The following is a 14,774-nucleotide window of genomic DNA, read 5'->3' as shown; positions in this document are numbered from 1 at the left end:
GGCCTGCTGTGGCTGTAATTCTCAAACGTGACTGGAGGCTATTGATAAGCTATTATCTTGCTTGCTTTTATAGTATGTTTCAACTCAGTTTTTTAAATAAGACTGTGGCTCCTTACAGTACCTGCTATCGCATTATTGCAGGGAATATTGGAGAATGAAAGGAAGACCAAGCAAGATCTGAAGTATTTTTATGTATTTATTGCTAAGGTCAGGATTGGGAGAAGGAGACAGTATCACTTTAAGACACCCCTTACCTATAGTCATCCTTTTTACTTTGTTATCATTCTAGTCCTTTTTTTTTAAAGTTATAGAAATACCATTTGTCCCATATTTGTTTATTCCTTTTACCTCCTAGCCTGATAGATTGACTTTCCAGTGAATCTCATCTGCCACTTGTTCCTTTAACATTTGAATATCTGCTCTGCCTTCTTTGACACCTCAGGGGTATCGGGGGCACTCAGTTACAACATGAGAAAGTGTAGACACTTTTTTTCTGAAATAGGTAGGGGGGGGACCATAGTTTTATTTGTTGAAGTAGTTATCTAAAAGTTTATCAGTCTTACTAGGCTGACTGAGTTGTTTGGTTAGAGAAGACAGCTTTTGTTGAGACTATTATATTTAGTCTTTGCCTAATGGTTGTTTCTCGGTTGCCAACTTTACCTCCAAGTCTGGGATATGTGAGACTGAAAGAAAACACACAACCTGAGGTCCCTGCCTGGTGTACCTTCTTCTCTCCAACTTTTGGAGTCTTACTTTTACTTTGTAATGTTTTGGAGTCTTATATTTACTTTATAATGTTCAAGATTATTAGTTGTTGTTAGTGTGAGGAATATGAAAAAATTTATCTTTGCTTCATCTTCCCAAAGCAAAAGTCCCACCTACTACCTGTTTTTTTGACAGATAAAATTGTATTGGAACATAGCCTTGCTTATTCATTTTTATGTTGTCCATGGTTGCCTTTCTGCTAAAATGGCAGAGCTGAGTATTTGCAGCAGAGACCAAATGACTTACAGTACCTACAGTGTTTACCATCCAGCTCTTCACAGATAAAGTTTGCTGATTCCAGCTCTAATGGTATAAGTGACTTGACCCACTCACAGAACCAGTTAGGATAGTTCAAGAGCTAGAACTCTGATTTCCAGATATCTGTCTGTCTGCCCACTTCCCCCCGCCCCCTCTATCTATCTCTCTATCTCTCTATCTCTCTGTCTCTCTCTCTCTCTCTCTCTGTCTCAGAAACATCAACTGCTTTGTTACCAGTTTTGGGAAGTATCATATTCTGATGTAAGTTTTCTATTAAAACACATTGTGACCAATTAAATTACTATGTATTTTTAATATAATAGGATGTATCACAGACAGTATTACAGAGGTGAAGCCAGCTCTGCTGGTTTTAGAGGAAGTGCTGCTGAGCTTGTTTAAAACAAAAAGTAATGCTCTCTTACTTCTGTATACTGCACTGAAAATAAACATGTTTGCATGGATTCTTTGAATATTAAGGAAAGTATAAAAAGTAATATTGTATTTGCTTTTTTTAAAGCTTTATGTTTACACTTAGTATTTTGAAAGTTAAATTTTCTATTTAAAGACTTTAATCATTGCTAAAAGAGCTGAATTATATTTTGTAATGAAAGTAAATTCTGCTTCTTACCTTTAATTTTAGAAGCTGTAAATTCTTCATTTTTTATATTATGATTATTAGAATGAATGATCTTGTAGGGTTGTTGACAGTCCCGAAGTAGAGTAGGAAGCTCTTTCTCCCCTGATAGTAATGTGTTTTAACACAAGAGTAATATGTGCTTGAAAAATATTCCAAACATTACATTGTAAATAATATATGCTTGAAAAAGTTTCCAGTAGAAAGTAAAAGCTCTTCTAATGTAGTCTTCACTTTCATTGTGTACCCTCCTGAGTTCTTTGAATGTGTAAGTGTGTATTGTACATATTTGCATACTTTTGAAGGCTAGATAGACTAATAACTATGCTTTTTTTAAACCCAGTAATATGACACAGAATGACTCCAATGTGAATAAAATCCTTAATTTTTTGAATTTCAGTATCAAAGGCATACAAAGTTTGTAAATGACTATATTTTATACTATGGTGGCAAAAGGGAAGACTTCAGGCGTTTAGGGTAAGTATCATGAAGTTTACATAGAATAGATGACTTTAAAGACCAATGGCTACTGTGTCTTCTGATTCTGTCATTTTTTCCCCCTGCTTTCTGTTCCAGTTTTCTTGACATAAGGTGGAGAGGCCATCCACAGCTTCTAACTAAGTAGCTCCTCATGAATCTTATTTCCTTGGCAGTAGACCTCAGGTAGCCACATACCACCTTGCCATAACAGGATATGTGAGAAATAGTCACGTGTCTTATTGGCAAGGATCTTTGAAACTACTAAATTTTAGACCTTAAGCTTTAGAATTGCTTTTAAAGGAAGGGAAAACAAGAAAACTCACTCTAGAATTTCCCATATTTAATTAAGCTCTTCTGTTAGAGCCTCTTTGCCTTGCATGGGTTTTTTTTTCCCTCAATGACTTAATTTTTCTGAGTTGATAGGGCCCTAAAAAAAACCTTAGTACTATTTCATCTATTGCAAATTTGAAAGATTGTGTCCTTACGCACTCATCCTAGGAAACGGTAGTGAAATAAGGTAACTTCTCATATTTTTAAAAACTTTGATCTAAGTAGAGTGGTATTATTGATTCGTTAGATTCCAAAACTTATTTTAATTCACATTTCCTTATTTAGCACTTATTTGGGCTTCTCTTCTAACTTTGGTAACTTAGCACACTTCGTGTAATTGAAACTTACGAGAGTGGTTGGATTCTTTTGTCTATTATCTTATTCTATAGCAGTACCTCTTCATAGGTACCTTTTAAAAATACCGTAATAGTTTTTATAAATACATACATACATACATACATACATAAAACTATATTTTTATATATATATTTATTCAGGTTTTCAAAAATCTTACAACCCTATTTAATTTCCTAATTTGATGAATATTTTTTTCATATTAAATTGAAGTTGTTTTATTTTGCAGGGAAAATGATAAGACAGACTTGGATTTATACGAGAAAAATCATAGATTCCTATGGAACGAGGAGGATGAAATGGAATGACTTGGTAATTTAGCCATCAGTCGTAATGCATCAAATGTTTTAGTCTTGTCTTTCTTCTTCTGTGTTTTCTTAGCTGTCACTTATTCAAGGCATTCAGCCTCTTCATAGGACAGTTCTGAATCAAAGACATAAAACCATGTTTAGGTTTCTTTTTTTTCATGTTTAGGATTCTTAAATCTGGGTGGCTCTTTTGGTAGCTTTTGGCAGTTTTAACTGACTTCTTGTTGTTTGAGTCTTTAAAAAGTAACTTTTTATGATATGTGTTGTCTTGTGATTTACTGTTTGTGCTTCTTTTAAAATTTTTAAATGGTTTGGGAAAAAGTAACCCCTGAAATGGTTTTAAAAATCTAAACATTACACAGGGTTAAAAAAGTAATTCTCCTTATCATTTCCAACTATCAGTTTTTAAATTTCACCCTCTAGAGTGAGCCACTGCTCATAATTAATATCCAGATAGTCTGTGCACTATGTAAGTAATAGACTTCTTTTAAAACATTAGTATTTATATGTGTTACTTGAATTGCTTCCAAGTAGCAAACTATGGTTAGATTTCTAAATGTATAATATATATGTGTGTGTGGTGGTGTGGTGTGTGTGTGTATGTATGTACACACATACTTTTTTTTAATGGATCTAGGGAGAAGAGACTTGCAAAGAAATATTATGATAACTATTCAAGGAATACTGCATAGGAGATCTCAGTAGATACAAAGAAAATAAGGTATGCCCTCTAATACTTGTAGAAGGAAGTTCTTACTCAAATACAGTCTAATTTTTATTATACTATCATGACCCATATTATTCTTTTAAAGATGCTATTTCTAGTCTATTTTGTCTTGCACCTATGGAGTATCATTTGACCATGAGACTTTACAAAGGGCCTGTGGAATTTATAAAGGACAAGGGTCCTTTTTCTTTTTAGCTGAGGCATGAAAAGCCTAAAATTAACACAAGTGGCTCTTGGATCCTGTTTCACCTTGCCTCTGGTCTAGAGCCGTTAGTGATTATGATGAATGGTTTAATACTGCAGAATGATGTCTCGTTTCAGAGATTATGTTTCAAATTGACAGATTTTTTTAATCGATTATCATTTATAGAGAGCCAGATGCATATCTTTTGTTATACAGATATGTCTATTCTAGCAAAATTAACTTTTCCACCCATGCTAATTAGTAGTGGCAGTTTTCCATACCCACTTTACGTCTTACTTTATTTAATACTAAAGTTATATTTATTCCTAACTCAAACTTCAAATTTGTAGCTAAGAAGGTGACCCAGTAACAGGTGATCTCAGTTTGGAAATGCATAAATATGTATGTTATGGATAGTATATGTTTGTATTATATTAAGAAAGACAACCTGTTTTAAAAGCTGTATTAAATTTATGTATCATAAAGATTTCTTTTTCATTTAAATAGTTTGATCTCATTAGAATTAGGATTGGTTTAATGATGTTTTTAGTGTGCCTTTAATATGTGTTACTTCCCAATTTCTTATAGACAATAGTAATATTAATTTTGTATAACCCTATTTACAAACCCATGTGCTTTGTGTATCCCAGAGTCTTCTCAGTTTCTCATGAATTAGTTGTTCTCGTTCATAGCTCTCATCTCCATACCAGCCAATTTCCACAACTAGTTCAAAGAGCACAAAATTGGAGTTACCTGAGATTTATAAATCACAAATCAAGTATGAAATATGTCTTTCTCGGAGCATGTAACAAAGCAGCTTTTTCAACCCTGGCTCATTTATGGATTTTTCTTCAGTATTTATTGAAACTGGACTGAAAAGCTGAAGTGTAGTTGAGGGAGAAAGTGTATATAAATAAAAATCAAATATTTGTATTCTCCATTAAAAAGCATATTACTAGAAATCATAGTTGAAGGAGAGTAATCTTGAAACAAATTGTGCTTTCATATTAGAATATAGTGAGTAATTGGATATGAGGTTAAGTGCTAGTAAGAAATCAGATATGATTCACAGACTTTGAGTGTGGATACAGAGAGAATAGGGAATTTGGATAGTGATGTTTTGGGGGAAGATAATGACTTTTGGCAGACTATGAAGTGTCGGAGGAAGTTGGAGTAAAACCTTGGATGATGTTTTTCCACTTTTAATTAACCAACTCCTAATTCTGTGTATAATATAAAAATTTATATTTATAGACACACTACACATATTATATTACTTATTGCATTTTTAGTGAATTTTCATCTTTGCCCCATATTTCCATTCCTTTTTTGAGAGAACCGTTGATATTGAGTATGTATTTGGATCATTGTATCAGGTTAGATTTAGCTGCAAGGAATAGAAAACAGTCTCAAAAAAACAAAAACAAAAACCAATGACTTAAATAAGCCAAACTTATTTTTCTTGTAGTTGAAGTCTAAGTAGATGTTTATGGAACTTGATGTTGTCAGGAAGTCAGAATCTTCTCAGAACTATTGCTTGCATGTGTGACCTCTTTGTGAGATTATGGAGAGGAGAAGGTTTGGCACCAAACCTTGAGTAACTCTAGCTTTAATCCAGCTTATCAACAAGAAATTTTTATATCAGGAAAGGATATAGGAAATATACATTTATTATCTAGTAGGATATAGTGTAGTTGTTTTATTACATTTCTTATCCCTCCCATAACTTTGTAACTTTCTTGGTAACAGACACTATTTTAATAATTACTTTTTATACTCAGTTGATCACCAAGCCCAATAAGTAGTTATTTAGTTAGTGTTTGTTAAGTAGGTTAATTAATGAAAGAAAAAAAATTGGAAACTATTGCTGTTACACATGTGTCAGTGCTTTAGTAGACATCCTGAAATATGTTGAATATGTTTATAGGCCCAAAGATAAAACAGACCCTTTTGAATTTTTCTTTTTTTCCTAGGCTTTAAGGATTTTATTTTTCACCGGATTTTAACCAGAATATTTTGAAATATGTTGAGGATTTATTTGCATTTAAGATAGAAAATTGCCAAATTCAAGTAATAGATAACTTCTAAAAAATGTTTTAAGATGAAAGTCATCCAGGTATTGAACCCTTAATCCGAATTCTCTTTTAATACACTAAAATTAAATTAAGATTGTTACCATCCCATTTTTATAGAATAGTAACTTTTCCAGGGTTATAGATCTAGTTAATGAATGGTACCACTTCTTGAATTGGGTATAGGTCTGCATGATACCAAAGCTGAGTGGGCTTTTTTTGTTATATTTTCTTTAATAGACTCTTTTTTTTTAGATCATTTTTAGGGGGACAGCAAAATTGACTGTAAAGTTAATAAGTTCCATATGCCCCGACACTCCCCCACACATAGCTTCCCCTACTGTTAACATCCACCACTAGAATGGTCCATTGGTCTCTGCCACAACTACTAAACCCTACTGTGAACTTAGAGATACATAAATGAAAGAATGTGGTTGTGTTCACATTAAAATTGTATTTATAAAAATAGGAAACGAATCATTGTGCCGTAGTATTCTAACCTCCATCCACTATGTATTACTATTCTAAGTGCTTCATATGTATAGTCTTATTTAAACTTACCCCAAAGATAGTACTACTTATATATCTACTTTACATATGCGGAAACTGAGGCAAAAAGAGATTAAATAATTTGCCCAATTCTATACTGACTCCTAAGGCTTTATGTTTTGCACTATAATATACAGTGACAGCTTTTTTTTTATTTTTTTCTTCTCAGTATCGGACAAACAGGATATATTATTATTAGCCTAGATATCTTGGCCTAGCACCTATAATTGCAGGGTATTTTAAAAGTGAAGAAGGTTGCTCTTAACAGATGTTCAAATGTATTTTCAAGTATCTGTAGTCCTATGAGAAGAGACATGCTCTCATGATGAAATTAGGTATTTTTTTTAGGGTAAATGGTTGGCTCCATATTCACATTTATATAATATTTAAGTTTAATATTCAAATTTACTTTAGCATAAATGTAAATTTTTCTTAACAGTTTGGATTTAGGTGGCGAGTAGAAAAGAAGTAATTTCAGGAAAGGTAATTCTTTTTTTTAAATTTTACTTTATAATAGAATACAGCTTATTTTGTTGATATTGAATTGAGGTCATTGGGTAAGCATCTTCCTACCATGTGCAATAAATTATTATCTACAAAAATAAATTAAAGATGCATTTGTGAAACATTATTAATTAACAAAGGCCAGAAAATATGCTTTTATGATTTTTGCCTTTAGAACATTCAGTGGAAGATATGTAGAAAAAAAATTTTTTTTTTTTTTTTTTTGCTGTACTGGGGATCGAACTCAAGGCCTTGTGCTTGCGAGGCAAGCACTCTACCAGCTGAGCTATCTCCCCAGCCCTGTAGAAAATATTTAAAGAATTAAAGATTTAATACAAGGAACAAGTGAATTCTTTATTTCCTTTATCGTTTTTTGGAATAATAAATTGGTACTGTTGGATTCTAGCCAAATCCACATTTTGAAAATAATGAATTTTTCTATAGGCTAGTTTTCATCTGGGGGAGTCTTTGAAACTGAGCCCAAATATTTAGTCTAATAGCAAAAAGCCAAACATCTGGTTGGTAGTCAGTAAATGCTTTTTCTGTGCACTCTAATCAGTGAATGTTTTTTTCCTGAAAATTGTGCATTTGTATACTGTTTCATGTCTCAGACATTGTCCAAAAAATCCTTCTCTGTTTATTTTACTGCATACCCAATTTCACACCTGACATAAAATATATCCAATTTATAGATGTCTGATTACATGTTTAATCACTTAAAAATGTAACCTTTATTCTTAGTTTAAAAGAGATTCTAAAGTAGGTTTAAAATTATTTCCTAAATGCTTCTATATAGTTTCCAGAAATATTATCACATAAAATGCAATTATTCTACAAAGAGCTAATTTTATAGCTTAAGACAGTACAAATAAAAATACATTTACTGATTGCCAGCTAAATGTTTGGCCTTTTGCAAAGCGACTTAAGTATATGATTGCCACTTTAAAAAAGAGATGGAAAAAGAATATATTTAAAGCCACTTTTAGCTTTTCTTAGGGTTTCATTTTAGTTTGTGTCTTTACCAAAATAGAGTGATTCTGAAATGTCTATCATAATTTACACTTTTATTGAATGAGATTTTTAGGCAGATTTACAGTGCTACCTCTTAAAAAATTGATGGACATTTTTTAAATTCATATAACTGAGTAAGGGATTAGTTGAGAAGGGGAGACCAAGCTGCTGCTATGATTTAAGTTATAATTTATGGTTGCTATTTTAGCAGCCAATATTAAATGTATAGATTTAATGAAGAATTTATTTAGAATGAGTTAAAAGACTGATTTAGAAATTGGCCATTTGGATGCTAATCTAGTTTATTTTGATAATTTCTTATATTTTTATAAAAATAATTTGCTTATTGCAGATTTGCTGCTGTTGGTGCAAATTATTATAATTTTTTTGTTTGTACAAATTAAAGTTTGATTTTATCTTTTTCTGCCAAAGTAAATAATTGTTGCATAGTTTCTTTTTTCTTTCTTTCTTTCTCTTGGATTGTTAGTCAATCTTAGTCCTTTGTTTGGAAGTTTTAATATAGTGAGTATAATGATCTGTTAATATTGGCAATAGTTGATTTTAAAATTTAAAGTATCAGGTTTGTTTACTTAGGGTATTTCATCTCAAAGTGCAAGAGTTTTTAAGTATATTTCTATGCCTATTGATGCTATAAATGCTATGCTAATTCTTAAAAATATTAATTTTAATATTACAATTAAATATTTAATTGCATCTAAGTGTAAGTGCATTTACTTTGGAAAATGTTTATTTTCTTTCAGGGTTTTAGTGAGTTCACTCAATGCTTTCACTTTACAAAGTGTAATATTCCCTAATGGGGAGAGTCGATAAAACTGTATGTAAATATAAATAGTTTATCAAGTAATAATTCTGAGACTGAGTGATTTTTTTTTTTTTTTTTTTTTTTTTTGGGTAACAGATCAGCTGTTTGATTTGATACTTGTATAAACATTTGTTGAACAAAATATAATTATTGTGGTTAGTTATTTTTTAATGTTGACTTTAGCTAAGATTTGAGATACTTTTTGAGATAAATTTATTTTTAAAATTTCTGCTATTATTTGCACATTAATTATACAAATTAGTTTCACTGTGATAATTTGATTTTACATATTTTAAAAGTAAATTTTAGATAGTAACAGGCTGTATAGATGAATACTGTCAACTATCATAATAATATTTCTTTCCTTTCTGCAGGTCAGTTTTTTTGTGGAAATAAACATTGTGATGAAAAAGAAGGCTTAAAGAGTTGGGAAGTTAATTTTGGATATATCGAGCATGGTGAAAAGAGAAATGCACTTGTTAAATTAAGTAAGTTGACTTTAGGGGAGATAAGATTGATTTCTTCTAAGCTTATCCTTAATTTGGAATTTAAAATACACAGACTATTTCAAATTCAACTTAAAATGTTGACATTTCTTCCTGGAAGTGCTCCTTTTTCTTAGAGCTTCCCAAAGTTTCAAAAGACTTTTTGAGCTTACATGTTTTACATGCTTAGCTATATATAGGGGCATTTCAGTAAAACATTTTTTTCCATATTTTATTGGTACATTGTAATTATACATAATGATGGGATTCATTGTTATATATTTGTTCATGCACATTCAGCAAAACATTTCTGTTGTCAAATGTAAGCCGATAATTTGTAGAATGAAGATCTTCATTAGCTTGCAGATGTCTGTTAAGTTACATGTCTAAGAGGCAGAGTATCAGAAAAAACAGTGTTAAATCTCACATTGACTGATTATGTAGCCATATTGTGATATGGATAATAAATCCACTGTCTATGATAGTAAATAAAGAAAAGAAGGCATGTTTTTAAAATCAGTCTTAAAAGCTTAGTAATATACTCTATAACAATTTCCCTTAATATGCATGACTTAGAATCTGTTGTTTTATTATTATTTTTTTGTTAGTATTTGTGTATCAGCTGCTCCTCTCTTTGATCATGTTAATGGTCTTCAGCTTTCTCTGGGTCTTAAATTAATGTAGGACATGTGGTTATTACAGACTGTTTTCTGAGTTATGGAAGTGCTCATCAGGAAAAGCCAGTATGGACTGAGATAAAGGCAAAAGAAGTCACAATTATGGAACTATTTGAAAAACTTCTTTGCATTTGAAAATTTTTAGAGCACTTCAGAGAAAATGGTATACCAAATTATTATTATTATCATCAGATATCTGATGTGAAACATGTTAATGCTGCCTCTGAAACACAGTTGATAAATTCACACTTTTTAAACATTGAAATATTTTTGATTCCTGAAACATTCTAGTATCATTTTATTATAAGTAAATATATATCTATATATATATATGCATTTTTTGAGGTGGTAAGGGTCAGATATTATATCAAATTACTTGTTGCCCTCTTATAGTAAAGGAATACAAAGGAAATGAGAATTTATGGTATTAAAGTAGAGTAACAGTGTAGTTATTCAAGTTCAGCAGTTCATTGTTGTTTTTGTTTTTGTGATTTTTTTTTTTTTAGGGTTATGCCAAGAATGTTCCTTTAAATTAAATTTTCATCACAGGTAACATTGTTTTTTTAAATGTCATTTGTAGTATTTAGTTATCTCAGACATTGTCATTTACCTGCACTGAATGTCTAACTGTAGACTTGGGTAGTTGATGGTTGAATTGGTTGATTGTAGAAAGTCAGGAGTTATTGTATGACCCATAAAGCAGGGAATTGAAAGATCACCATCTCTATTCTAACCAAGCAGTTTTAAATGTGAAGGCTTATGCGGGATGCCATAATAGTCTTAGAAACTATGTTGAAAAGCAGACCTCATGAAGTGGTTCTTGTGGTAGTGTTTTAACTGGAGTTTGTCATTATTACAAAGAATTTGTACTCATTTCAAATGTTAAATCAGGTTTGTATTGAATGTGCCTGCCATATTGAGTGGATGGGAGGGAGTACCTGTGGCCTATCCTGTACTATGCATGTGAAATCATGGACTTTGAAAACAGTCCTGAGTATTTCTCTCAGCTGCTCCACTCAGTAGGCTTCTTGGGCAAACTGCTTACACTCTGTAAGACACGATTTTTATCATCTGTAAAAGTAGGGATGCTGAAAGAATAAATGAAAGTACACATAGAGTACCTGACACAGCTCCTGGTATATGGTAAATTAAGCATAGTCCCTGGCACTGAGGTGTTCACCCAAAATCTTTTGTGACTTGCCATTACTGTAGTGGTCAGGTTTCAGCTCCTGAATAACAGTTGAAAATCTAACAGTGCAATTCTTTGACTTGATAGAATGTGTTTATTATAAGCACTATTAACTTTAAAATCATTTTTATTATAAGTGTGCCTATCTAGTGTTTTAGCTGTTAAAAATGAATACTAAATGAATAAAAAATACTAAATCATAATTTTGTTCATTGATTTGATTTCCTAAGAAGTGGCCAGAGGGGACAGAGTGACTAGTTGCCTGACTATGCAGGCTAGAGGGAGGGTGTTTGTGCAATAGAGTGTAAGCATTCCTGATCCAAACTCTCAACTAAGCCTCCTGTTTTAGCGACCCTGAAACACTGCACTCTCTTCAGAGGAACTGGTGCTCTATGTTCCTCAGCAGGGGTATGCTTCAGAAATCCAAGTGTCTTAACTTACTTGCTTTAGAAGATGAAGCCACTTGGCTTTTTAATCCTTACACCCTTCCTTGCTTGCATTGTCCATGAAAACTGGCACGTTATCTTTATCTTTTCTTGAGCATAGGGTATTGCCTACATCTTTATCCTCTTTGTCAAAAAGTGTCCTTTTTCTTTTTTTTTTATTGGTGCATTGTAGTTGTGCATGATGGTGGAATTTGTTGTTGCATATTTGTGCATGCACACATAATATAACAATTAATTTGGTCAATATAATTACAATATAATTTCCAGTATTTACCCTTTCCTTCCCTTTGGAAAAAATATTTTCCTGATTATTAAAATTAGCAGAACTTTTAAAATTACTTGAATAACCTAACCCTTTGCTTTCTCTTTGTATCCATGAGACTGAAATCAAGTTTGATGTCATTTGACTTTGACTTTTGAGCTTCATTTCAAAATTGAAATGATTCTGCTGAAAGAGAGAAAAAATGGTTACTGTGAAGTTTATTACAGCATTTGGTGTGGTTATCTTAATTTGGATTTTTTTTTTTTAAGTAGTTCTCTTCCTTACCAGTTACAGTTTCAGAATTGTTACTTTTTCCTATTAGTATTTCTTTTCTGAACAAATTAAAATTGATGACTTGCCAGCTTTGTACTAACCAGCTTATAAACCTGACCTAGAAGAGATAACAGTTGCAGCAGTAAAAGGATAAATTATAAATGGCCTGAAGTTTACATCCGAGTTAATAAACCCCTTCCATCTATTCATCTTAGTTTCATTGCATTCCTTCATTCTTAAGAGAAGAATTTTCTTCTGTTTACTGAAACCATTTACTGGTGGTTTAGAGATGTTGTGGTAGTTTGTGTTTATTTATTGTGTATGCAGATATGAATTATGTGAAGGGAAATGAGATTTGTTTTTTGTAATTTTCTTTTAAATGACTGAATAAGAGAATATAGAAAGGAGGAATTGAACTATGATTTATATTTATGAAGGTTTTGTGTAAAACTTATAAAAAGTAATTCTTCATCTCAGTGTGTTTAGGCTTCATTATCTTTAAGTTGTCATAATATATTAACCTAAAATATTTACAGACTCGTTTAAGATTACATTTTAAAATAAATATTTTAATTCATTAGTTTTTATTTTTTATAAGTTCAGTTGAAAAAAATTAACTTTAATTTTATGTTGTTTAACATAAAGGAGAAAAGAAATTAAGTCCAAAAAAAGAAAGGCCAAAACCAAAAAAGATTGTGACGAATCATCACATAAAAAATCCAGATTATCTTCTGTAAAAGAAGCCTCCAAGAAAAAGGATAAAGGTAAAAGAAAATTAAGTTATAGTATCTACTTATATTTCTGAACATGAAATAATCTGCTATATCTCAAATGTAGATTTTAATTGGTGAATTTTGTCTTGTAGTTGTTGAAAGGAAACTAGTTAAGAATTTAGATATGAATTTATAGCAACTTAAAGGAATTTTAAGAACAGTGTTGGTTTGATTCATTTTTGGCAGTTAGTATAGTATTGTAAATTATATTCTAATCCTGGCTTTATCTGGGACTTATTACCTGGGACAAGATACTGAATATCTTGAGCTTACTTATCTCATGTATATTTGGGTATTTTGAATATGTGGCCTCCATATTAATCATGCTTGTTGTGGAAGATCAAAGAAGACTGTGAAAGACATTTTAAACACTGTAAAAATTTTATAGTTTGACAGCATAAAATTATAATGCTACGTTTCTTAATTTTTTTCACTAGCTTAGAGCTGTGTGTGTTTGTGATACTGAGGATTGAATATAGGGGCACTCTACCACTGAGCTACTTCCCCAGTGCTTTTTAAATTTTTTAAATTTTGAGATAGGGTCTTGCTCAGTTACCAAGTCTACCCTTGAACTTGTGATCCTCCTACCTCAGCCTCCCAGATACCTGGGATTATAGATGTGCACCACCATGCCTGGTTTATGAGCTTTTTGAAATGAGAGAGATTGGTATATATAAGTTTATAAATCAAGTGCTTACTTTTTCCTCAGCTCCTTAAACTATGTTCTTTGTTTTGTTTTTTTGCTGTGCTGCGGATTGAACCCAGAGACTTAATGCTAATGCTAGGCAAGTGCTCTACCACTGAGCTATATCCCCCAACCAGACTTTAAGTTCTCTAAGCCTCAGTTTTTTCATATGTAAAAATGACCATGATAACATTACCTCTCTCATGGGATTATTCAGATGTTGAAGTGAGGTAATTCATTGGACATTTTGCCTAGTAACTGGCACATAAATAGCTGTTATGAAGGTTACTTCTAATTATCTTTTAAGCCTGTAATAAAGTAAGAGTCAAATTGGCTATAACTTACAGTGAATTAGACTTAAAACTAGGTAAGTAGTGTTCGATTGAATTAGATTCAAGCCAGTGTTAATATAATATTTGGACAGGAGAGGGCTCCCTTACTCCAGCTATGAAGATCATTAAATATTTTCATTCTTACATGTATTTTTTTCTTCTTGCATATCATCATATATTCATTATGTAGATGGAGTTAAAATATCCATATATAATATTGCTAAGTTTTAGAATTGGTAAAATTGATAGATTAAAAAGAAATTATTGTTCTCTTGTTTCTTGAGAATTGAAATTTGAAGCAGAATGCCTTTTTGTCCTATCTTAATCATTTCCCAACTCTAAAAATATTTTAACTGACAAGTGTAAATATCTCATTTGAACTTTTAAAATTTTATTTATTCTAATATGCTAATTAAATATTTTATGTACCTTTTGAGAAATTTATTGCATTTATTATTACATTTTATAGAATCATATTCCTATCATAACTATGATACCATGTTAATCACTTCTTATTCCAAATTAATGAAGAATTAATCTCTATCTCATAAGAGGTTATTCAGAACAGGATTTGGTGACTGGGATGGGGGTGGACTCTTCAGATTGTACCTGCATGTGCGTGATCTTACTTATACGTGTTTTTCCTTTAGTGT

At 31.5% G+C, this 14,774-nt stretch overlaps 1 protein-coding gene across 1 annotated transcript in view; it reads left to right on the top strand.

The window, feature by feature from the left end:
* LOC124984732 (protein FRA10AC1) overlaps nt 1-14,774 on the top strand; it is a 31,069-nt gene that overhangs the window by 4,713 nt on the left and 11,582 nt on the right. Inside the window, 10 exon segments of the mRNA XM_047552709.1 lie at nt 2,058-2,134; nt 3,051-3,121; nt 3,124-3,133; nt 3,767-3,795; nt 3,798-3,850; nt 7,101-7,129; nt 8,977-8,999; nt 9,374-9,487; nt 10,668-10,710; nt 12,977-13,095. Coding sequence (XP_047408665.1) covers nt 2,058-2,134; nt 3,051-3,121; nt 3,124-3,133; nt 3,767-3,795; nt 3,798-3,850; nt 7,101-7,129; nt 8,977-8,999; nt 9,374-9,487; nt 10,668-10,710; nt 12,977-13,095 — 568 coding nt within the window.

Source organism: Sciurus carolinensis, chromosome 5, assembly GCF_902686445.1.
Source record: "Sciurus carolinensis chromosome 5, mSciCar1.2, whole genome shotgun sequence".
Taxonomy (NCBI): domain Eukaryota; kingdom Metazoa; phylum Chordata; class Mammalia; order Rodentia; family Sciuridae; genus Sciurus; species Sciurus carolinensis.
The sequence above is the reverse complement of the archived record's forward strand: the minus strand, read 5'-3'. Positions and strand labels throughout refer to the sequence as shown.